At 51.7% G+C, this 22,199-nt stretch overlaps 1 protein-coding gene across 6 annotated transcripts in view; it reads left to right on the forward strand.

Annotated features, from left to right (window-relative positions):
• Positions 1–22,102, forward strand: part of ARSG (arylsulfatase G) — a 116,157-nt gene extending 94,055 nt beyond the window's left edge. For 5 of the 6 annotated variants that reach the window (XM_059997117.2, XM_059997118.2, XM_059997116.2 and 2 more), the window contains 4 exons: positions 1,150–1,258; positions 8,101–8,221; positions 13,690–13,780; positions 21,256–22,102. In XM_059997117.2, coding sequence (XP_059853100.1) covers positions 1,150–1,258; positions 8,101–8,221; positions 13,690–13,780; positions 21,256–21,530 — 596 coding nt within the window. In that variant the 3' untranslated portion in view covers positions 21,531–22,102. The other variant, XM_059997120.1, reaches the window with a different exon arrangement.
• The last annotated feature ends 97 nt before the right edge of the window (positions 22,103–22,199 follow it).

Below are 22,199 nucleotides of genomic sequence, written 5' to 3' on the forward strand. Positions count from 1 at the left end.
TTCGGCCCCCCACACAACTCCGCTTGGTTCCGAGAGCCCCACCCCTAAACACAAACGGTCCATAGACACGAGTTGTTTAGTGTATCGTTTCTGACTTCAACCCTTGGGGGGACTCCAAAGCTGGTTATGAGAAAATTCCAAGAATGCCGAGCATTTCTGGTGTCATGTGCTGGGCCAGGGACATCAAAGGTTCCGTTTGCTGCAGGGTGAGCGCAAAGTGACGGCAGCCTCGGTCTTCTCGCCCCCTCCCTCCCCATCGTTGTTTCCGCCAGCCAAACATAAGGATGTTGCATGACCATGGTATGTGTGAGACACACACAGCATTTGCCTTGGAAAGGCTCTCCACACGCTAACCGTGCGGAATTCCTGGCTCAGCTGGGATGAGGTCGGGGTGTGTGTGGGAGGGACGGGCATGGTCATGGTTAATTCAACGCAACACATACTCAGGATGTTTCCATAAAGCATGACCTCATCCCTCCAGCCTGCTGGTCATCGTTACACTGGTGGTCACTTTTGACTTGGTGGTTACAAAAATAATTCCTTTAATTACCCAGTGGAAATTCGTAGATTGCAGTAGATTGTTCTTACCGCCCCCTGAGAGGCAAGAGGTCAGAGCTACCACAACATCGGAAGAGCTCATTCATTCAAAAAAAAAAGGAAAACAAAAAAGTAAAGCAGAGTGAACAAAATACAACAACAAAACCTATGCCAGATCGGTTGTTGGGCAGATCAAATAACTGTGGGAATTTCCGCCTTTATCTCATTTCAAATAGTTTTATGTTTCCATCCTAAACATGATCTGTAGGAAGACACATTCATTCATTCAACAGATAGTTGTTGAGCGCCTACTACGTCTCGGGTGCACAGGACTGATGCCAGTCCGTAAACAAGCCAGACAGTCTGAAGTGGCCAAAGCGGCATGAAGAAATTAAGTGACGTGATTCCCTAGAGAGGGACGGACACAGCTAGTTGCGCGCGTTGAATCCGGTAAAATAAAAGAACGTATTGAAAGAGATTCACTACATGAATCAGAATAGCTCGTTGCTAAAGGAAGTCATTCCTCTGTTGGAATTATCAGAAGCTCTTAGAGAGTCCCCGTGGAGAAGGACTGTTTTCCCAGAGAACCAACTGTCTCCCCTCTTCTCACAGGGGGAAGTCCAGCCAAGCAGACCACCTGGGAAGGAGGACACCGTGTCCCAGCTCTGGCTTACTGGCCCGGCAGGGTCCCCGTCAACGTCACCAGCACTGCTTTGCTAAGGTACGAGACCCAGATTACCTTCAGATGTAGGAAACAGTCATGGATGCTTGCGTGGCTAGAGACCTCACACGTCACCTGCCCTGGCCAGGTGTCCCCAGATACGTCCCGAACTCAGACTGTAGCAGCGTAGAGCCGCCCGGAGCAACAGTGCGGTGGGACACTTTTCAGGCCGTCCTCTGGGGGGCTGTCTCTGGGAAGAGGGCACTGGGTGGCCGTCAGTGCTGGGTCGTGCTGCTGTGCACTGAGGAGACAGTGGCTGCAGAAAGGCCAGGGGCATCCTCACCACTTGTGGCCTGGGCCAAGCTGACGGGGGTGCGGGAACGGGTCTATTGGGCCTGAAGGACCCCTTCTCTGGGGGTAGGGCAGGTGTCCTGGGGATGGCTCCGTCAAGCATGTCACTGGTCATCAGATGGCACAAGAAAGGGATCTAGATGTTGACGTGCCCCCAAGGGGAGGGAGAAGGAAGCTGGACCCACCGGGCTGGGAAGGAAGGGATGAATCCTTGGGTGAGGGTCTTCTTCCTACCTCTGGCAAAGAAGCTTCTAGAAGGAAGGACGATCGTACACGTGAGCACATCTCGCTATTACTCTGACCTCCTTGTGCAGGCAGGCCCAGGAGGCCCTCTCCTTGGCACAGAACTTGGCTGTGCTGTGCCACCCGGAAAGCAACACCACGCAGCTCTGCAACCGTGACTTATAGCGAGGGCTTCTCGCTCACCCGGAGGGCCCGTCCTCTGCGTGGTTCTGCCCTGAATCCATGGACGAGGGGGCCCCTCCGTAGACACAGCTGCTTGCTCACAGGCTCAGAGGTCTTATTCTGGTTAAAGACTAATTTCCTATTTCCAAAGGTCCTTCACCGTTAACCAAGTGGGTTCTGGCCTAGAGAGCACAGCCCAGTAGAGGAAAGCAGGCTTCACTGGTTTCCTCTAGCATCCCAGAGGGGAGGTGATGGACAGAAGGCGGGGAGACTGAACCCCGGGGGGAAAGGAAGGGTGAACAGCGGTGACAGCCGAAGTCGGGGGTGAGTAGGCACTGTCCCTGGCAGCCTCTGGGCCCCCGGGAACGCCCGGTCAGCCCCGTACAATCGCGGGTGGGGATGGGGGCGGGGTGCTGCCGGCAGGCGTGACAACAACAGCTCTGGCCGGAGCCTGTGATGTCAGGCTGGCCGGGAAGAGGGCCAGGCGGGCTGCTTTTTATGGGCCCGACTTGCTGCAGTCAGGCCAAGGGTTCACGGGCTGGGCTGGACGTGCCGTCTCTCAAGTGACATCACCGGAAACCAAGCTCGTGCTTCTCAGTTGAGAATGGCGTTCTCACCTTCAGTCAACTACGGCTCCGTGATAAATTGCATCATTTTGTTGATAATTGCGGGCTTCAGAGGTGACAACTGACTTAGGGGATATTTTGGTGAGTGTCCAAAGGAAGCCAGCCTTGGTACGAGGTAACATTTGCTGGGAGTTTTACCAGGACACTCTACCGATGCACCAGGCCAGCCCCTCTTAGGGTATTTTTGGTGTTAAATTAGTCCTGATGGCAGCAGGACGGTCTGTCTCCGTACAGTTCATCCTCTTGCTGTTTTCTCACGTGAATCCATGGAGAGCAAACTTGGGTGGAGCGCCCTGACTGCCAGGACCCCCTCCGGGTCGGCTCTCGGGAGAAGGGTGGTACGACGCGTATTGAAGAAACTGAGGAGAAGGATGGTACGACGCGTATGCAAGAAGCTGAGGGGAAGGGTGGTACGACGCGTATGCAAGAAGCTGAGGGGAAGGGTGGTACGACGCGTATGCAAGAAGCTGAGGAGAAGGGTGGTACGACGCGTATGCAAGAAGCTGAGGAGAAGGGTGGTACGACGCGTATGCAAGAAGCTGAGGGGAAGGGTGGTACGACGCGTATGCAAGAAGCTGAGGGGAAGGGTGGTACGACGCGTATTAGGTGCTTAACCACCTCTTCTATCACTTAGTCCCCTACCTTCTTCCCCAGAGGATATACATCCCCTTCCAGATCAGAGATAACTCCCTTCAGCCACTCTGAGCTGAGGCCAGGATCTCTTAACCCGATACCCCAGTGCCTAAGGAATTACGGACACCAGAGAGTAGACAAGCTGATACACTCACGAGAATACGGAAAAAGTAGAAAAAGGTGTGTGTTAGGGGCTCGGGGAGAAGGGTCCACGCTAAGCCTATTGGTTACCTTTAGACGTAACTGGTGTGTTAATCGCCAGGTGTGCACCGAGGTGACGTGATAAGATCAAAAGAAAGGTCTTACAGATGCCCTGACCCCAAAGCCCAGCGACACAACTGCAGCATGGGGGAAATTCATTTATTCAACGGAGGTGAATTGTTGGGTCCAGTTATGGGTCAAGCATGGCTCCAGGGACTGTAAGAACGGGCACATCGGACAGGAGGCTTCTGTTGTTGAGGAGCTGACGTCCCTTCGGGAGGGCAGCACGTCTGAAAAGGGCCTGGTGATTTGATCCTAAAACTCTAAAGCGGGGTATCTCAACCTTGGCACTGCTGACATTTTGGGCTGGACCGTTCTTTGGGGTGGAGGGTGTCCTGGGCGTTTAAGGACGTTTACTAGCACCCCTGGCCTCCACCCACTGGATGCCCATGGCTTCCCCAGCCCCAGTTGTGACGACCAGAATGTCCCCGGGCGGCTCCAAGTGTCCCCTGGGGAGGACAGACTCATGTCGGTTGAGAATCACAGCTCTCAAGTGATTTCTCTTGGTCATGTACAAAAAGGGGGGGGGTCTGCTCTACATCTGAGCTGGGAGGCCCCCATCTCTGCTCAGAACGGAGGAACGCTCCCTTGGAGATTCTTGGGGCAAGCCTACAGTGGCTAGAAGGGGAGGGGAGGGCTTGCAATAATCTCATCTGAAAAACAGCTAAAGGTCTGTTTCGCCCGGAAAGCGGATGACCCGCTGGGGGACCCCGAGGCTGTCTTCCCATATCCCAAAGGCAGGCAGTTATGTGCAGGGGGATTCGGCTGGTTCTGGGCTGTCTTTAGGCACAGAACTGAGTCCCGGAAGTAGGATCTGCAAAGAGGTGATGCTCACGTCGGTGTCCTGTGGGTTGGGTGTCACCGCCCCCCCGGGCGAGGCCCAGCCGCGCATCTCCTTTCAAGGCCCGCCCCCCACTGCTTTCCCGTATCTGGCAGTGGGTTATGGGGGAAGATGGGCAGCGGACCCTCCCTCACCCGCACTGCTGCGGCACTCTGCTGTGTAACGGACGTGCGCGCTTCGGTGTTGGGTCTTCGTGGTGCTGTGGGCCCCCCGTGCTCCCTGCAAAGTTGCTGCCGGGCCCTGCTGGTCTCCAAGGGGGACCTGCAGCCTCTCCAGTCTCCACCGAGGGACTTAGGCCAGGAAGGGGTGGGCACCTAGCTTTCCCCAGAGATAACGCGAGCGAGTTTCCCGCAGGAAGGAACTTACAGCCAGAGGCCAGAGAGCTCGCTCGCCACATCCAGGAGCGTTCCCACTCTTCCACGGTCTGGAAGGGTTCTGCTCTGCTCTCGCTCACTCTAGGCCCAGAGTCCAGGCCCACGCACCCCAGCCTACACTCCAGCAGCCCTGGCCCTTCTCACTTCCCGTCTTCAGATCACACTGGCCACTTCCCGGATGTAATGTCCGCGCTTCTAGGAAGCAGCCTCCCTTCCGCCCGCGGCACCCCAGCAAGCGCCCCAGTGCCATTGACACGTGCCCTGAGATCCAGGCCAGCCCCCCGCAGCCCTGCAGCTCCCCGCATCCTCCTCGCGATTGCCCAGTCCCCACACGCAGGTTCTGTTGGCAATTCCTCGGACAAAAACACAGATATGCACGCTGCCTCTGAACAGTCTTCAGCGCCTTGGGCTGGCTGAAGCCGCATGAAGAAAATCTTCTCACGTGGGCAACAGAACCTGCAGTGTGTGCCCCCTGGAGCCGACCCACTCAGGGGGCTCTCTTCTGGGTCGCCGTGCCTGCCCGTCCGCGAGCAGGCTCTCGACGGCCCGTCTCGTAACCAAGGCCTCCAGAACCCAAGGCCGATTTGCCCATCGGGGCTGGAGGCGCGGTGCTGGGGGCACACGACCTTTTCATTTTCTTTGAAACCAGAAGAAAAAACAAAAACTTTTAGGTTGAAGAAAAATGGCTTCATATCTCCTCTTTATATATTTATATAATCTTTATGTCAACAGAATTGTAAAATATAATTTTGAGTATTTTATATGGAATAAGGAACCACAAAGGCAAACGGACTGAGGTTCCATGAAAGTCAGAATGCGCCTTCCCAGGTATTAGAATGAACTGTGGAAATTTGAAAATTAGGTTTGGGGTTTTTTGGTCTCTTTCCCCAAGGTTTCCAAGACTCCCGGGACCAATTCCTTAGGGAGGGTTTGGAGTAGCGGGGTCCCTTTGGTAGCCTTTGCAGGACTGATGCTTTCTCCAAGTTCACGCAGGGGCCCAGGGTCTGGGGCTCTGTGTCCCGGGAGGATCTCCCTCCTCCAGGGCTCCCCTCGGGGGCTTGTTTTCCTCCTTTACGTAAGGAAGGACTCTTTGGTAGCCTGAGCTTGGACTGGCAAGTCCTGGAGATGCAGAAGCTTTTGTCGCGGACCCGAGCTTTCCTCTGTGCTCTGGAGGTTCCTGCCCGATTCTGAGACACTGGGACTCCATGAACGTTAGACTCTGCTGTATAATGAGGGTGCTAAGCCTCACGATGACGGAGGGGGGAATGAGACGGGAAAAGGAAATGTGCCGCACACCCCCAAATCTAAGGCAGACCCTGTTCTTCTGCCACTGACCTGACTCCTCTGGGGGGCACGCCTCTCTTAGGGGTGCAACGGAGAGAAAACCCCAAACAGCAGTGCCGGCCACCCCGGCCTCTTCAGCCTGCACTGCAGTCCGCCGGGCTGCCTGATTTCTGGCAGGGGCCTTGGACTCTGGACAGGTTTCTGGACCGTTCTGTACTCCGCAAGGGCTTACTGTGCACTTCCTGCACTTGCACGCGCGTGGGGTGCCAGCCCCTGGAGCGCACATCGCGAGAGATAAGCCTCCGGCTCTGTGAACCGTGGAAGCCAGAGGCAGACCAGGGACGCTCTGTACCGTAGCCGAGGGAGAGATCCTGCTCGGGGCTGTAGACAGAGCCCTGGAGCAGAGGAGGAGGGGAGGCGGGCACGTGGCAGTTCCCTTCCGCGGCCCATCTTGGGGGGCGAGCCTCCGCTCCCGGGACTCTGGGCTGGGGAAGCAGCAGGTGGGGCCTGGAGGCCTCCCAATGAGCCCAGCCTCAGGGGGACCCTCTTTCCCGAGATGTCCAGCCTCGTGCGGGCCTGGCCCTCCGGTTCTGTCGAGTCCCACCGACTCTCCGTTAGCCTGGCCCTCAGATAAACAGCTCTGTTCTTGCCGAAGAGTTTTTGTCTGACCTGAGCACAGCAGGCTGGAGGGAGATGCGCCCTAGAGCAGAGGGAAATGGTACCACGTGACTTCAAAGAAAATCAAATTCACAAAATCCACCAACGTGTTCACAGTGGCTGCCTTCGGGCGGGGGGCTGTGTGTGTGCTGCTGCTTCGTATTTCTGGATGTCATCCTATTTGCCCACCCTGAACACTGACTATTTTGTAACAGGAATAACAGAGCTAAATGAAAGCGGATGGAATGTGTCACCCATGACGGCATTCTAGACAAAGACTAGCTATTTGCGACACGGAGACCCAGGGTGGGAAAAATGAAGTAAATGTTCTCTTGCAGACACCTGTCACACACTGTTCCCTCTCAGTGGGTGGCGGTGGCCTAGGTGGTGACAGGTAGAGCCCCTTGGTTCTTCTTTTTTTTTTTAACTTTTATTTTTAAATTAATTTTATATTGGAGTAGAGTTGATTTACAATGTTGTGTTAGTTTCAGGTGTACAGCAAAGCGAATCAATTATGCATATACATATATCCACTCCTTTTTAGATTTTTTTCGCCTTTAGGTCACCACAGAGCATGGAGTAGAGTTCCCTGTGCTCTACAGTAGGTTCTCATTAGTTATCTGTTTTATACATAGTGGTGTGTATATGTCAATCCCAATCTCCCATTTCATCCCACCACCCCCCTTTCCCCCCTCGGTAACCATAAGTTTGTTCTCTACATCTGTGACTTTATTTCTGCTTTGCCGATAAGTTCATCTGTACCATTTTTCTAGATTTTCTAGATGTAAGCAATATTATACGATATTTGTTTTTCTCTTTCTGACTTACTTCACTCTGTATGACAGTCTCTAGGTCCATCCATGTCTCTGCAAATGGCACTATTTCATTCCTTTTTATTACAGCCCCCTAGTTCTTAGGTAGGTCTGCAGGGGTGTCCCTGTGAGTGACTGTAACACAGACATCCAGTGAGCTCTCTGAGTGCCAGGCCCTCTACGCGTATGACCTGCGTCTTTCATCCACACTGCCGCCCAGCGAGGCAGGTACTGTTGTTATTGCCCTTTTTATTTTTATTTTTTTGGCCACACTGCGAGGCTTGCTGGATCTTAGCTCCCTGGCCAGGGGTTGAACCCGTGCCCCCTGCAGTGGAAGTGCGGAGTCCTAACCACTGGACCGCCAGGGAAGTCCCCTATCATGCCCATTTTAGAGAGCAGAAAACTGAGGGCTAGACAGATAGATGGCCGAGCTGAGATCTGAGCCCAGGCAACACCTGGCTGCAGAGCCTGGGTGCTGCTCCTGTAGGAAATCCAGGTGGGGCTTGAAGGCAGGACAGGAGGCAGAGGGGGCCGGCTGTATGGGAGGCTGCCGGGGCTCCGTCTGGGCCGGGCTGGGCTGGGCGGCTCTTGACCCCAGCGCGGCCGGGGAGAGAGCCTGCGGACAGCTGGGGCCAACACTGTCTTGATCTTCCTGCAGCGTGCTGGACATCTTCCCCACCGTGGTGGCCCTGGCTGGGGCCAGCCTGCCCCAAGGCCGACACTTTGACGGTCTGGATGCCTCGGAGGTGCTGTTCGGCAGGGCGCAGGCTGGGCACAGGGTAAGTGGAGGTGGTGCGTGTCCCACCTGGGCTCCTCCAGAGGTGGGGCCCCTGCCCCCTATCGGGGTCTGGCTGCCTCTGCCCAAACAGAACCACCGTCAGAAGGTGCCTGCAGTGGCCCCTGGAGATCCAGTTTGTCGGCCGCCGAGGGGTGATTCCTCTGAGATGAACCTGTCCTTCCTCCCCCTCTCCTTCCTGAGTCAGCCCAGTTCCTCAGCCCAGATTTCTGCGCAGCAGTTTTGGTGTAGGGTGGGCGTCCACTGGGGCTTATTCCCTATACCGAATGACTTTTTTCCCCCTCACCATCATTTAATTTTCTGACATGGCCTAGGCACGCGGCACATTTTTGTTGGATGGGGTGCATGACCTGTGTCTGTGAGTTGTGTATCGTGGGGTTCCCCGGCCAGAACGGAAGCTTCCCAAGGTCAGGGAGCTCACCATGGAATTCTCAGAACACCTAACACAGGGTCTGGCGTCCGGCCAGCGTGCAATAAACGAGGACTGGATGAATAAACAAATGAAGGATAGATGCCCTGGGTGGCAGGGCCGGTCCTCGAGGGCTCAGCACACACACGGCTCTCCAGCCCCCAGGGTCCCCTCTTCGGGGTGCTCTGAAGCGCTCGGTGGCAGCGACAGCCAGGAAATGTCGGGCCGGATGGCCTTTCCCTGCCTTTCTGTGTGTTTTACTTTTGCCAAAAGGAAGAGGAAGGGGGAGGAGGAAGGAGGCCGGCGGAACCCGGAGCTCTTTCTGGAAGGCCCCGTGAGCCCGGCTCCTCAGTTAGGGACCCACACATCAAAGGGTTTATTTCTGGCTTTACTGCGGGTCACATGGAAGTGAGTCAAATGTCCTGGGGCAGTTCCTGAAGCTGCCCTTCCCCACGGCCGGCACACTGGTCCTGAGCGGGCACCAGGGCTTCTTGACCATGCTCGGAGTGGCCTCTAGACCAGGACGGCTGCTCTCGGCCTATCCGACCCCCTGGAGCTGCAGACCCTTCCAGGCCGAGCCCTGCTCCCGCAGGACAGCCAAGCAGGAAGGTGGCTTCCGCCTCTGGCTGGGAGTTCGCAGTATGTGACCCTGGGGGGTTATCGACGACGTCAGCGGAGAGATGCTCCCGCGTGTTTATGACCACGGCCGCGCACAGAATGATCGGGGTCACCAGGAAGCGCTTCAAGGACTGGGGGCGCCTTGACGCTGTCCGTCCACAGGGGGAGGCCAGCTCCCGGGCGCGGAACTTCCGTTTCCAGACGGCGGAGGGCTCGCCGCCTTTCTCAAGCTGCCGCTTTCCGCGCACCCACGGAGGCCCCGCTTCAGGGCTTCGCGGTTGCTGGTCTGGGCCCCCAGGGGGCTGGGCCCAGGGACCGGCAGAAGAGGCAGATACGAGCCGCAACACCGGCTGGGGTTTTCGTGGGGACGTGTGATGTGTGTGGGCTGCCCCGTGTCCCGGGAGGGGACAGCTGCCACTCGCTGCTCGCCCAGAGCTCTGGTGGCACCTTCCAGGGTAGAGGCACGTGGGCGCTGGCACCTGTGGGCCCGGCCCAGCGCCCCAGAGGACTGGGCTCCTGCAGCGTAAGTCCAGACACCTTAGGGCTCAACGTAGGCCGCCGCTGGCCCCAGATTCAGCCGCCGCGGAGACCGGAGTACATTGTCTCGAGTCTGCTGATGGAGGGCCAGGAGTGAAAAATATATGAGTGACTGTAGAAATATACATACCTATGCACACATATACACGTGGGTACACACGCACGTGCACGTATCCGCGTGCTTTTTGCTTTTGGGTTTTGGTTTTTGGTGCAGCGTACAGGACCTTAGTCCCCGACCAGGGATCAAACCTGGCGCCCCCAGAGTTGAAGCGTGGAGTCTTAACCACTGGACCGCCAGGGAAGTCCCTTGTTTTGGTTTTGGTCTTCAGTAATCATTTATTGAGTAAGTATCACGTGCAAGGCACCGTATCATTCTGGGGCATCCAACTGTGTGTAACAGCCTTAAAGGTTAGATCTGAACATTGCCACCTGTTTGGAACATTCCTTAATACTCCAATTAGAATATATTGATTAGTTCCCACAGCATACACACATATATGTTAATAAACACAGCTGTGTTCACCCTTAGGTCTATGCTGGGCTTACAAGATTCGAGTATGGGTTGGTTTAGAAAACCATTCCAGTTTCAAGAAGCTCAAAGTAACTCCTAGACCGTCATCTCAAAACAATATGCAAAAAGTCTCAGCGGTTGGGTTCTTCCCTATTTTGCAAACGAGTAACGGAAAGTCGAAGAGCTGAAGCAACCTAGGGCCACGTAAGCCCTGGCACCCTCCCCAGGTCCTGCGTTGAGAGGTTTACAGGCAAATGCTGTGCTATAGGTCTTCCTGCTGTGAGCGGTCTCACCACCCACTTCATGGACAGCTAGCGTCACTGATGCCATGTCGTGTATTCCTGCACCTGCAGACCCTTCTGCTTCTGATCTAGAGGGGTCTGTGTCCAGGCAACGAGGGCAACCACAAAGGGGGAGAGGGGAGCGGGCAGGAGAGGGTGCACAGCCTGGGGGCAGGCATCCCACTCTAGGCTCGCCTGCTTCCTGGATGGAATTTGGAGGTTGCAGCATCACTGCTGGTCAAGTCCTACCTCAGCCCCAGGTTGCCATGACCAAGTCCAGAAGTTGTCAGCCGAGGGAAGGCTTCTTAATGGCTCTGCATCTGTCCTGTCACGACCAGTCTGGGGCTGTGTAGTCATACAATGCTTGGTCCATCCCTGGAGACCATACATTGTAGAAACGGAAGTCGGGTCTTGGTCTCTGCACCGCTGATCACTTCTCTTAGGGATAAGGGAGGCCCCCTAGTGGCAAAAGATGCTGTCTGGAGCGGCTGGCGCGAGGCTGACGGCTTTTGGAGACCTGGGTCTGTGCACCCAGACCTGAAGGGGTGGGAGACCCCTCCTTCTGGGGAGGCTACCCAGGCACCAGCCTCCAGAGAGGTAAGGAGCCGCTCCCTGGTTGAAAAAGCAAAACAAAAGAAAACAAAGCAAACAGGTAAGAAAGGCAACCAAGAAGATGCAACGTGTTTGCAGAAGATAAAGTTATCTTTGCAATTCGGACCGGGTGTCCTCTGGAGAGGAAATGTCTTCAGCTGTGATTCATGTGTAAATTTGCCAACCTGCTTCCTATGTTGATATAAACAAGAACGCCACCATCAGTCTGCTCAGAGGGGAAAAGCGGGGCACATACGAGTTCTCCAAGATCCATCCGCCCTCCCGAGAGCAAGCCATTTTGCTTGCTCTTGGATTCTGGAAGTGGCGCCTGGTGACACCAAATGAATGTCCTGCACACGGCAGCCGCCGCTTACGGAATTTCTGTTTCTGTTACTGAGCCATAATGTCAATGGCTCGAACCCGCGGGCCTGGGCTCCCATCTCCTGGATGTCTGAGTACATCCTAGATCTGTTGACAATAGATTTCCCAAGTCCCCCACTTCCTGCCCTCTCCAGAAGGAAACAAAACAGCCTCCTGTGGTGAGAGGCTTGGCTTCCTTCAGGGTTGGAAGAAGTGAGGGTTTTGAGTTACGACTTCTCTTCCTGTTTGGAAGGAGCCTGCTGTCATCACGCCGGCTGGGGACCTGGCAGGCCCTGTCACGAGAGCACGGAAGCAGCAGGTGTGGGAGGAGCCCCACCCTCGCTGGCATCCTTTCAGAGCCGGGAAACTTGGGGGGACAGCTGTTTACCGCTCCAACAGATGTTTCTCATTTTTTTTTTTTTTAGCTCCATGGAAACTTTGAATCACGTAAGCGCCTTTCCAGTGATATATATCGGTCATGATTCACACCAAGGCGGTCTCACGTTTCCAGCCCAAAGCCACCAATTGCCAAGGATGCTGGTCTTTTATTTTCTATCAAACCTTGTCCTTGGGAACCCTGAACTAGGTGTTTCCATTCTGAAGGGTGATTCTTTTTATTTTTGGGGGGGGGGGGGCCACGCCACTTGGCTTGCAGGACCTTAGTTCCCCGACCAGGGATCGAACCCGTGCCCCCTGCAGTGGAAGCGCGGAGTTGGAGGGTGATTCTGTCATTGATGCCTTGCTCGGTCTGAGTGTGGCAGGACGGAGTCAAAGGTGATCTGTGTTTGGAGGGAAGGCCGTGCACGGTTCTGGAGAAGTCACACGGAGACGCCCTCACGTGAGAGTTGGAGTCGACTGGATGCTGAAGAAGCTGTTTTCCAAAGAGATCCAAGGCTCACCACCGATCTGTGTCAGGCTCCCTGGGAATATTTCTAAAACATGCAGATCCCAGGCCCCGTCTTGACCCTGAGGGGTGGGGCTCAGGCAGGGGCCAGCCTCCTGGGTGGGTGACCCCTGCTGTCACAGAGGGACCCGCACTTAGAAGGACCCTGTGCTTGCTTTAGAGCACACGTGCTGTGGCCACCTTGAAATTCTTAATTGTGTGTGTGTGGGGGGGGTGGGTAGTAATTAAAAGAAAACAGCTTTTTAAGAAATTTATTTTGGGACTTCCCTGGTGGCACAGTGGTTAAGAATCCTCCTGCCAGTGCAGGGGACGTGGGTTTGAGCCCTGGTCCGGGAAGATCTCACATGCCGCAGAGTAACCAAGCCCGTGCGCTGCAACTATTGAGCCTGCGCTCTAGAGCCTGCGAGCCGTAACTACTGAGCCCGCGAGCTATAACTACTGAGCCCATGTGCCACAACTACTGAAACCCATGCACCTAGAGCCTGTGCTCCACAACAAGAGAAGCCACCGCAATGAGAAGCCCGCACACCGCAATGATGAGTAGCCCCCGCTCACCGCAACTAGAGAAAGCCTGCGTGCAGCAACGAAGACCCAACGCAGCCAAAAATAAATGAAGAAATGAAGAAAATTTTTTTTAAAAAAGGAAATTTATTTTGCTGAAGTATAGTTGATGTACAATGTTGGGTTAATTTCTGCTGCACAGCAAAGTGATTCGGTTATACACATATATACATTCTTTTTCATATTCTTTTCCATTATGGTTTGTTACAGGATATTTATTATAATTCCTTGTGCTATACAGTTGAAATTCTTAATTTTTGGACAAGGTTTCTCTCATTCTCATCTTGCACTGGACTCTGCAGATGACATGGCTAGTACTGGGCCTAGGAATCCAAGCAGAGCTGTAACCCACTCCGATTAATTGACTAGCAAAAGAGCTCTTTCACACAGGCTCCCGGGAGTTGGATGGTGTGGACCACAGGCCTGCGTCTGTGTTTGGGGCTGGGCTGGGTGTCAGGGGGTGGGTTTGGCGGGTGATGGGGAACAGGGACCACGACAAGGAAAGTAATGCTGAGACTTCCAGTGGCGGTCCAGTGGTTAAGACTCTGCGCTTCCAATGGAACTAAGATCCCGCATGCCGCGCACAGCACAGCCAAAAGAAAAGCAAAAAGAAAGTAATGCTTTCCAGGGAGCCTCTAGCATGGTTTTCTTGTCTGTAAGCCCTGCCCCCCTTTCCCAGGTGCTGTTTCACCCCAACAGTGGGGCGGCCGGAGAGGATGGAGCCCTTCAGACTGTCCGCGTGGAGCGGTACAAGGCCTTCTTCGTCACTGGTGAGTTACTGAGGGGCCCTGTCCCACCCGGACTCTCGCTCAAGCCTCCAGGATGATGTGGGCTGCCCCCTTTCAGGGTGCTCTCAGCATCTCCGATGGTGCCGCCCCAAACCCGGGCCCAGGAGGAGGGCTCAACACGCAAGGGCCCTGCCCAGGCCCCCTGCACCTACAGGTACGCTAATAAGGCCTTTCTGCCGTTCGCCTAGATCTCCAGCCAGCTCAGAGCTGGTCCAGCACATCCACACTGTCCACTTTTTCACGTGAAAAACATTTCATCCCACGGTTATGCTTTCAATGCCAGTCTGGCTGAACATTCAGTGGGAGCTTAGAGATGTTTTGAAGCAAGAGACTGTTTCAGAAAATAGATGTTAGAGGTCTATTTAGCAAAGCCAAGCCTCTCTCCTACTTGGCTCACCCTGTGACCATCTTAAACGTATATTTTAGAAGGGTGATAGCATGGTTCTCAAAGTCTTGCCGTGGCTTTTTGCTTCCAAGTGAATTCGGACTCCCTCCACCCTGGGTCCCTGTACTTTCCTAGTCTTAGTTCTCCAAGAGCGACGGTCCTTCTCCTTGGCCTCCAGGTTAAACTCCCTCTCGGCTTTTAAGGCCACCTGGATTGAGAACTGCTTCTCATCCTCCCAGCTGGGTAGGACATGGAGAACTCCGGTACTTACCACATTCTGCCGTATACGCCAGTTATTTAAGTGCATCTTTTCTTTCTTCTGGTAGCTTTAAGCTCTCTAAACTCAGCCTCTGTAAGCTCTTTAATCGTTGTTGTCTTGACATGCTCGGCACAGAATCTTGCATCTGGTAGGAACCCTAACACTTTTTTTTAATGAATGAAAAACAAGCTCCCCCCCCACGCACCCCCCCCCCCAAAAAAAAGCCCTAACCCAAATCTGGGATCTGGTGTGGGTTCCAATTTGATTCACTTATTTTTTTTTTAACTCAATTTCTTTTTTAAAAAATGAGTTTATTTATTTATTTTATTTATTTATTTTTGGCTGCGTTGGGTCTTCATTGCTACGCGCGGGCTTTCTCTAGTTGCAGCAAGCAGGCGTTACTCTTCGTTGCGGTGCGCGGGCTTCTCATAGGGGTGGCTTCTCTTGTTGCGGAGCACGGGCTCTAAGCGCATGGGCTTCAGTAGTTGTGGCTCTCGGTCTCTAGAGCTCAGGCTCAGTAGTTGCGGCACACGGGCTTGGTTGCTCCGTGGCATGTGGGATCTTCCCGGACCAGGGCTCGAACCTGTGTCCCCTGCGTTGGCAGGCGGATTCTTAACCACTGCGCCACCAGGGAAGTCCTGATTCAGTTATTTAAAGTTAGAGCTTTCCAAAGAATTATATAATAAAGAACAAAAATTTATTTGCCCTGAGGGTGAATAAGTGACCCCAAAGAAAATGTGGCATAAAAACAAAACAAGTTCTTTGAGTTCATCACTTGAAAGATATTAAAAACGCCACAAGAATCTTCGACTTTCCAAGACCTAAAATGCAAACCAGTGAGATGTTTGTTATTCTTTCAGATGGAAAGTGTCCAGATGCCAGCCCTTACATTACCCTATCTCAGAGGTATGGTTTCTCCAGGCTGAGTTAATTTCAGAAGTCATAACCCAGCCAGAAAGCCCTTGTCATCGTGACGCTGGGATCATAAAAGCTACTATGAAGTGATAGGACTGTTTGAAGGGATCACAGCCAGACAGGAATTATGATACCCAGGGGAGGTCTGTTCTTCTGAGGCATCACCAAACTCCCAGGAAAGTTAGCAAGGGAAGAATGGAAATCTCAACAGATGGGATGAAATAGGATGAAACATGATGAAGCCCGGATGTGCTCTGATTCCTCCTTTTCCCCACCCCCGTCGCTGAAGATCTGCGTGCTAATTACACAAAACTGCTTTGGGATAAGTGAGGTGAACTGACATCTACTGCATTAGATTAGAGAACGAGGTGTGTGTCCCTCTATGATGAGGCTGTGATTTCTGAGGTCGTGTCCTAGGAGGAGCTTAAGAGGCAGCGAGTCTGTTTCGCTGTGTGGCCTAGAATGAAGCGATCTTATTGCTTTTTCCTTTTTCAAGAGTAATTGAGGGAAACTTTACACACAGCGAAAGCCACAGACCTAAACGGCACGATTTGATGAGTTCCTATAAATGTATATACTTGCATAAGGACCCTCTTAATGCTGTGAATTACATCGATTGGTTTTCACATGTTAGGTCAACTTTACATTCCTGGATAAACTCAGTTGTGATGTATTCTTCTTTTTATATATTGATGGATTTGATCTGCCAAGATTTTGTCTATAATTTTCCTTTCCTGCAATGTCTGTGTCGGGGTTAGGTATCAGGGTTTTGCTAACGTTGGGAAATGAGTTGGGAAGTGTTCCTTTCTCTGTTTTCTGGAAGGGGCTATGGGAGATTGGTATTCTTTCTTTCACGTCTGATTGAATTCATCTGTGAAACTCTTTGGACCTGGAGGTTTCCTGATGGAAAAGTTCTTGGTTATCAATTTAGTTTCTTTAACAGGTATAGGGCTATTCAGATTTTTAATTTCTTCTTGTATCAGCTTTGGTAAGTTGTTAAAATAATTTGTCCGTTTCATCTGAGTTGTCAAGTTTACTGGCCTAAATTTGTTCATAATATTTCCTCATTATCCTTTTAATTAATCTTTAATGAAGCAACTTTTAGCTCTGTTAATTTCCTTTAGCGTTTTCTATGTCATGATTCCTGCTTTTATTTCCACTCCTTCTTTACTTACTTTACTCTCCTTATTCTAGTTTACTAAAGAGGACATTTATATAATTAATTTTAAACCTTTCTCGTGTTCAAATATAAGCGTTTATAGCTACAGTTTTCCCTTTAAGCATTGCTTTATCTGTATCTCCCAAATTCTATGTTTTACTTTCATTATCTAGTTGGAAATATTTTCTAGTACCTTGTATAGGTCATTTAGAAAGCTGTTGCTTAATTTCCAAATTTTGGGGCCTTTTTTAGCTCTTGTCTTGGTCATTTCTAATTTAATTTTATTGTGATCAGAAAACATACTCTGGAAGTTTTCAGTCTTTTGAAACTTATTGAGACTTATTTTGTGGCCTTGCAGATGATCTGTCTTGGCGAACACACCATGTGGAAGTGAAGCAAATGTGTATTCTGCAGTTCTTGTGTATAATGTTCCGTAAATTTCAATCAGGTGGAGGTGTTGATAGTTGTCTAGATCACCTGTATCCCTCCGGCTTTTTGTCTAGTTGTTCTATCAATTGTTGAGAGAAGAGCGTTTTAAAAATCTCCGTTTAGGAAGTAGATTGCCTACATTTCCCTTTAGTTTTGTCTTCCTTAGAAACGGACTCTCGATCCTTGTGAAATACCCCTCGTCAGCTTGGTACTCCATGTCGTGAAGTATGTTTTGTCTAATGTAACATAGCCACTCCAGTTTCCTGTGCTTACTGTTTGTGTGACATATCTATTTTGTTCCTTTCAACTCAACTGCTTTTCTATTTAAAATGCGTCTCTGTAGGCAGGAAAGAAAGGAATCTTGCTTTTTCATCCAGTTTGATAAGGCTCTGCTTTTTAACTGGCGAGTTTTGACTATTTGCTTTTCTCTACATAAGATCATTTCATCAACAAATAGAGGTAGTTTTACTTTTTCCTCCCCAGTCTGGATGCCTCCTGTTTCTGGTTCTTGCCTAATTTCTGTGGCTGGAACCTCCAGTACAATGTTGAATAGAAGTGGTGACAGTGGACATTCATGTCTTGTTCTTAATCTTCGGGGGAAAGCTTTCAGTCTTTCCTCACTAAGTGTGATGTTAGCTCTGGGTTTCTCACAGATAATTTTTATCAGGTTGAGGAAGTTCCTTTTTATTCCTCGTTTCCTGAGTGTTTATATCATGACAGGTGTGGGATTTTGTCAAATGCTTTTTCTGCATCTACTGAGATGATCATTTTTTTGTCTTTTGTTCTATGAATATACATTGCTTTACACTGACTGAGTTTCATATGTTGAACCAACCTTGCATCCATGGGATAAATTCCACTTGGACATGGCGTATAATCCTTTTTATAAGCTGCTGAAATCAGTTTGCTAGTATGTATCGAGGGTTTTTTGTATCTCTATTGTCTGCAAGCCAAGGAAGAGAACCCTCACCAGAAACCACATTTTCAAGAACCTTGATCTTGGACTTCTAGCCTCCAGAGCTGTGAGCAGATAAATTTCTATGATTTAAGCCACCCGGTCTATGGTACTTTGCTATGGCAGCCTAGGCTGTGACTAAAATACCACTTTAAGGCTCTTCGCCACGTCTGTTCATGGCTTGGGCTTATTTGTTTTCAAAGCTGAATAATATTCTATTGCCTGGACGTACCACAGTTAATTTATCCATTCACCCACTGAAGAAAATCTTGCTTGCTTCCAAGTCTTCACAATTAGGAGTAAACGTTTTGACGATCATGCTATAAACATCCACATGGAGGTCTTTTTGTGGACATACACTCATTTGAATAAATAACAAGAAGTGTGACTGCTAGATCGTACGGTTAGAGTGTATTTAATTTTGTAAGAAAACACCAAGGTGTCTTCCAGAGTAGCTGCACTGTTTAGCGTCCCCGCCGGCAGTGATGACAGTCCCTGCTGCACACCCTCATCGGCATTCAGTGTCGCCACTGTTTTTCATTTTGGCCACTCTACTAGGTGTGTCGTGGGGTCTTGTTATTTGATTTGCAACTACTGATGACGTACAGCATTGAGCACCCTTTCGTATGCTTGTCTGCTAACTGTGTATCTTCTTTGCTGAGGTGTCTGTTCAGGTTCTCATTCTCATCATCCTGATTGTTGAGATTTAAGAGTTCTTTGTGCATTTCGGATAACAGCCCTTTATCAGATGTGCCTTGTGAGAATATTTTCTTCGAGTCGTGGCTTGACTTCTTGTTCTCTCGACAGGGTCTTTCTCGGGGTCTCTGAGCTTCCTTGATCTGCGGTTTGGTGTCTGACATGAATTTGGAGGAAATGTCAGGCCTTATAGTTGCATAGATTTCTTCTATTCCTTTCACGCATTCTTCTCTTTCTAGTGTTCCCGTTACACTTTTTGTAGTTTCCTCACAGTTCTTGGATATTCTGCTCTGCGTTTTGCAGATTTTTTTCCCTCTTTGCTCTTCAACTTTGGAAGCTTCTTTTGAGATATCCTCAAGCTCAGAGATTCTGTCCTCAGCCGTGGAATGTACGAACGAGCCCATCAAAGGCATTCTTATTCTTATTTCTGTCACAGTGCTTTTGATCACTGGCGTTTATTTTTTCTTTTTTCTTAGGATTTTCATCTAAAAGAGGACTCCCACCCCCATGGGGTTTTTAACTCTTAAGCTCATCTACACTGAGCCTCCCACCATTTGTTCATCACAGTTCGGGATTTCCTACCAGGGCACTGGTTCCCAGAGGTGTCCGCTTGTGGGTTTCTGCTCTGGTATGTTGTGCTTCTCTGTATTCTCACCTGTCTGTCTCCAGTTCGGGGGGCAGAGGTTTGCCCTGTGACCTCACTTCTCTGATGGATCTCAGAAGTCATTGACTTTGTAGTTTGTTCAGCTTTTTACTTGTTAGGATGGAGGGCTGACTTCCAGAGCTCCAAATGCTGGGCCAGAGACTAGAAGTTTCCTATTGAGTAGTTTTTAAGAACTGGACATTGTGTGTGATGCACTGTAGAGATTCTGACTTCCAGTCTGAGGGGTGTTGACTCTGGTTCTCACGGGCAGTTAATTGCTGCCTCATCCCCTCAGACTTGAGGAGGCTTGATTTTATGCTTTGTCAGAACTGGGCTCTGTTGGATTTTATCCTTAATCTTGGGTAAACGCCTTCATTCCGGGATACAGCCTTTACTCCTAGCATGAACCTTTTGGGACGTCAGTGGAAAATATGAAGTGTTGATCAAGCCTTGCTAACTTAACAGAATTCACACTCCAAATTCTGCCTTCCCTGCACCGGGTAGCACGGAAACGCGTGCTGAGCTCTTCAGACTCGTAGCTGTTGCTAGAATCTGTGCATGCCCAGTTCAGGGGTCAGCCAGGGTTCTGAAGGGAGTTTATTTGCAGATTTGCAGCCTTCCCCTCTCCAGCTCTCTCCTTCCCAGGACTTGGCCCACCAATTTGCATCTGTGGTGGCAGCTCTGAACTCTGTTCCCTGACACCTCAAGCCAAAGAGACCACAGCCCCCTCCTGGGGCTTTAGCTGCTCCACGCTGCTCTGACTGGGTGGGTAGGGGGTGTCCCCAGGGGAAAACACTTAAACACAGACCCCACCCCGTGCGGCCGCCTGCTTTCAAAAATCAGGTTCCTTTCTGCCTGCGTGGACGATTTTCTGGTGCCTTCAGTTGGTTGGTTTTTCTCTGTATGTTGCCTAGAACTTAAAATTGTCATCTATGGGAGGATGAGTTTTATGTGAGCTACTCCATTATTCCCTTAAGCGGAAGCCTTTAATTTTTATAAGAGGAGTCAGTCCCCACCTTCGCCTGACTGATTGCCAAAGCTCGCGTCACCTCTGTTTATTGGCAAAGAAGAGCCAACTTCAACTCCAAACACTAGGCAATGGCCCTTCCCCTTCGTTGGACAAACTGAAATCCACCCCAGGAGGAGCAGCATCCGTGGGGGCTTCCTGAAGGCTGCGCGATCTACCCGTCCTTCCCTCTCAGTGGTTCACACTTTACGTTTCTGTTCAGATCGGCCCAGAACGAAAGCTGCGTCCTCCCGTGGTGTGACTGTGGCTCCTTCGTGGAGATTCGCTTTTACTGAGTTGCACTTGGGCTTCAGGCCCTCAGCTTGTAGCGGAGGGTGGGATAGAAAGTTGTCAGCTGGACCGGCCTCATCACACAGCTGTGCTTTTCATAAGGATGCTGTCGAGTGTTCCATCCTGTAGGAGGAGCCGGTGGAAAAAATTCTCTCACACCTCAGGGCTCTGCTTCCCCGAGTGGCTGGTAAATGTCTACCTTGTTCATGTTTCCCCGCTAAGGACACCAGAGGCAAAGGAAGTGTTCAGGATTGCCTGTGTGTCCCAGGGCTGTCCTCTGCCTGAATTCCTTTTGTTGATATAATTATATTGTGTTCATTCCTGTCAGAAGCCCTAACTACTTTTTGTACGGAAAAGGGGGCAAAAAGAAAAAGTCATCTGAATCATTAACGCCAAGGAGGCTGCCGTCGCTCCGAACATTTCCGTCACCCGTCCTCGGGCAGATTCTGACTCAGACAAGAAACTGAACTGCAGCCCGAAGTGAAACGACTTCCCTGGCCTCCCTGCCTGATTTGCCAAACTGAGTGTCCTGTGGACTCAAGACATCAATTTTCAAAAGACACATCACATGTACTCCCAGAGGGTAGAGGGGAAAGATACTTGAGTCAGGGTCTTAGTGGCAGGGGAGCGGCCACCGGAACGTTGGAGTCCTGGTATGTTTGCACTCACTCGTAATCCGGTGCTGGGCTTGACGGGGTCTCTGTTGTCACCCGCTCCAGGTGGGGCCAGAGCCTGCGACGGCAGCGTCGGCCCCGAGCGGCACCACGAGCCTCCCCTCATCTTTAACCTGGATGACGATGTCGCAGAAGCCGCGCCTCTGGACCGGGGCAGTGCCGAGTACCAGCGGGTGCTGCCCGAGGTCAGAGCGGCTCTCTCGGAGGTCCTTGAAGACATTGCCGGCGACAACACCTCCCGAGCCGATTACAGTCAGGACCCTTCCGTGACCCCCTGCTGTAATCCCCACCAAACCGCCTGCCGCTGCCAGGCCGCGTGACGGAAACACCGGGAAGCGAGACGGGCGGGTTCACATCCCGACTGCGGTTTTGCCCACTTCGCAGTGACGTGTGCTTTAAAAATAAGGCTCAGAAGTCTGTTCTGAAGCCACCACTCCGCATCCCCCGCTGTCCCTTCCGCGTGCCGGCTTGAGGGCATGCCGAGCCCGAGCTGTAAGAAAAGGCACCTGGGCTGTGGAGTCAGGAGTCAGGCCAGGTCCCAGCCCCAGCTTTGAACCTGGGCAGTTGTTTAACCTGACTCGCAAGCTGATCTTGAGGAGGAGACAGGTGGTGCATGCAGGTGCCTGCCTGGCGCGCGGCGTGACGCCTGCTCGCTCGATATGTTCTAGTTGCCTTTTCTTATGCACCCGGTTTTGCCGGTCATTTGAACAGAGGCTCCTCCCGGCCGGCATCTAGAGCAGCACCTCCGTCTTTCACAGGCGCACAAATCACCTGGGAGCCTGTGACCTTGCGGACTCTGACCAGGTGGGCTGGGGGGCCCGAGGCGCTCCGTGTCCGGGAAGCTCCCCAGGGGGCTGCAGACCTGACAAGGTAAGAGCTGCTTCCGGGCGGCGGAAGCCCGCAGCCCTGCCCACCGACCACCACCCCGTGCGGCAGGTCAAGCGGCTGTATTTAAAGATTTTAGGGGTGCTTCCTGCTCTCAGAAACCA

Source organism: Delphinus delphis, chromosome 19 (genome assembly GCF_949987515.2).
Source record: "Delphinus delphis chromosome 19, mDelDel1.2, whole genome shotgun sequence".
NCBI lineage: Eukaryota > Metazoa > Chordata > Mammalia > Artiodactyla > Delphinidae > Delphinus > Delphinus delphis.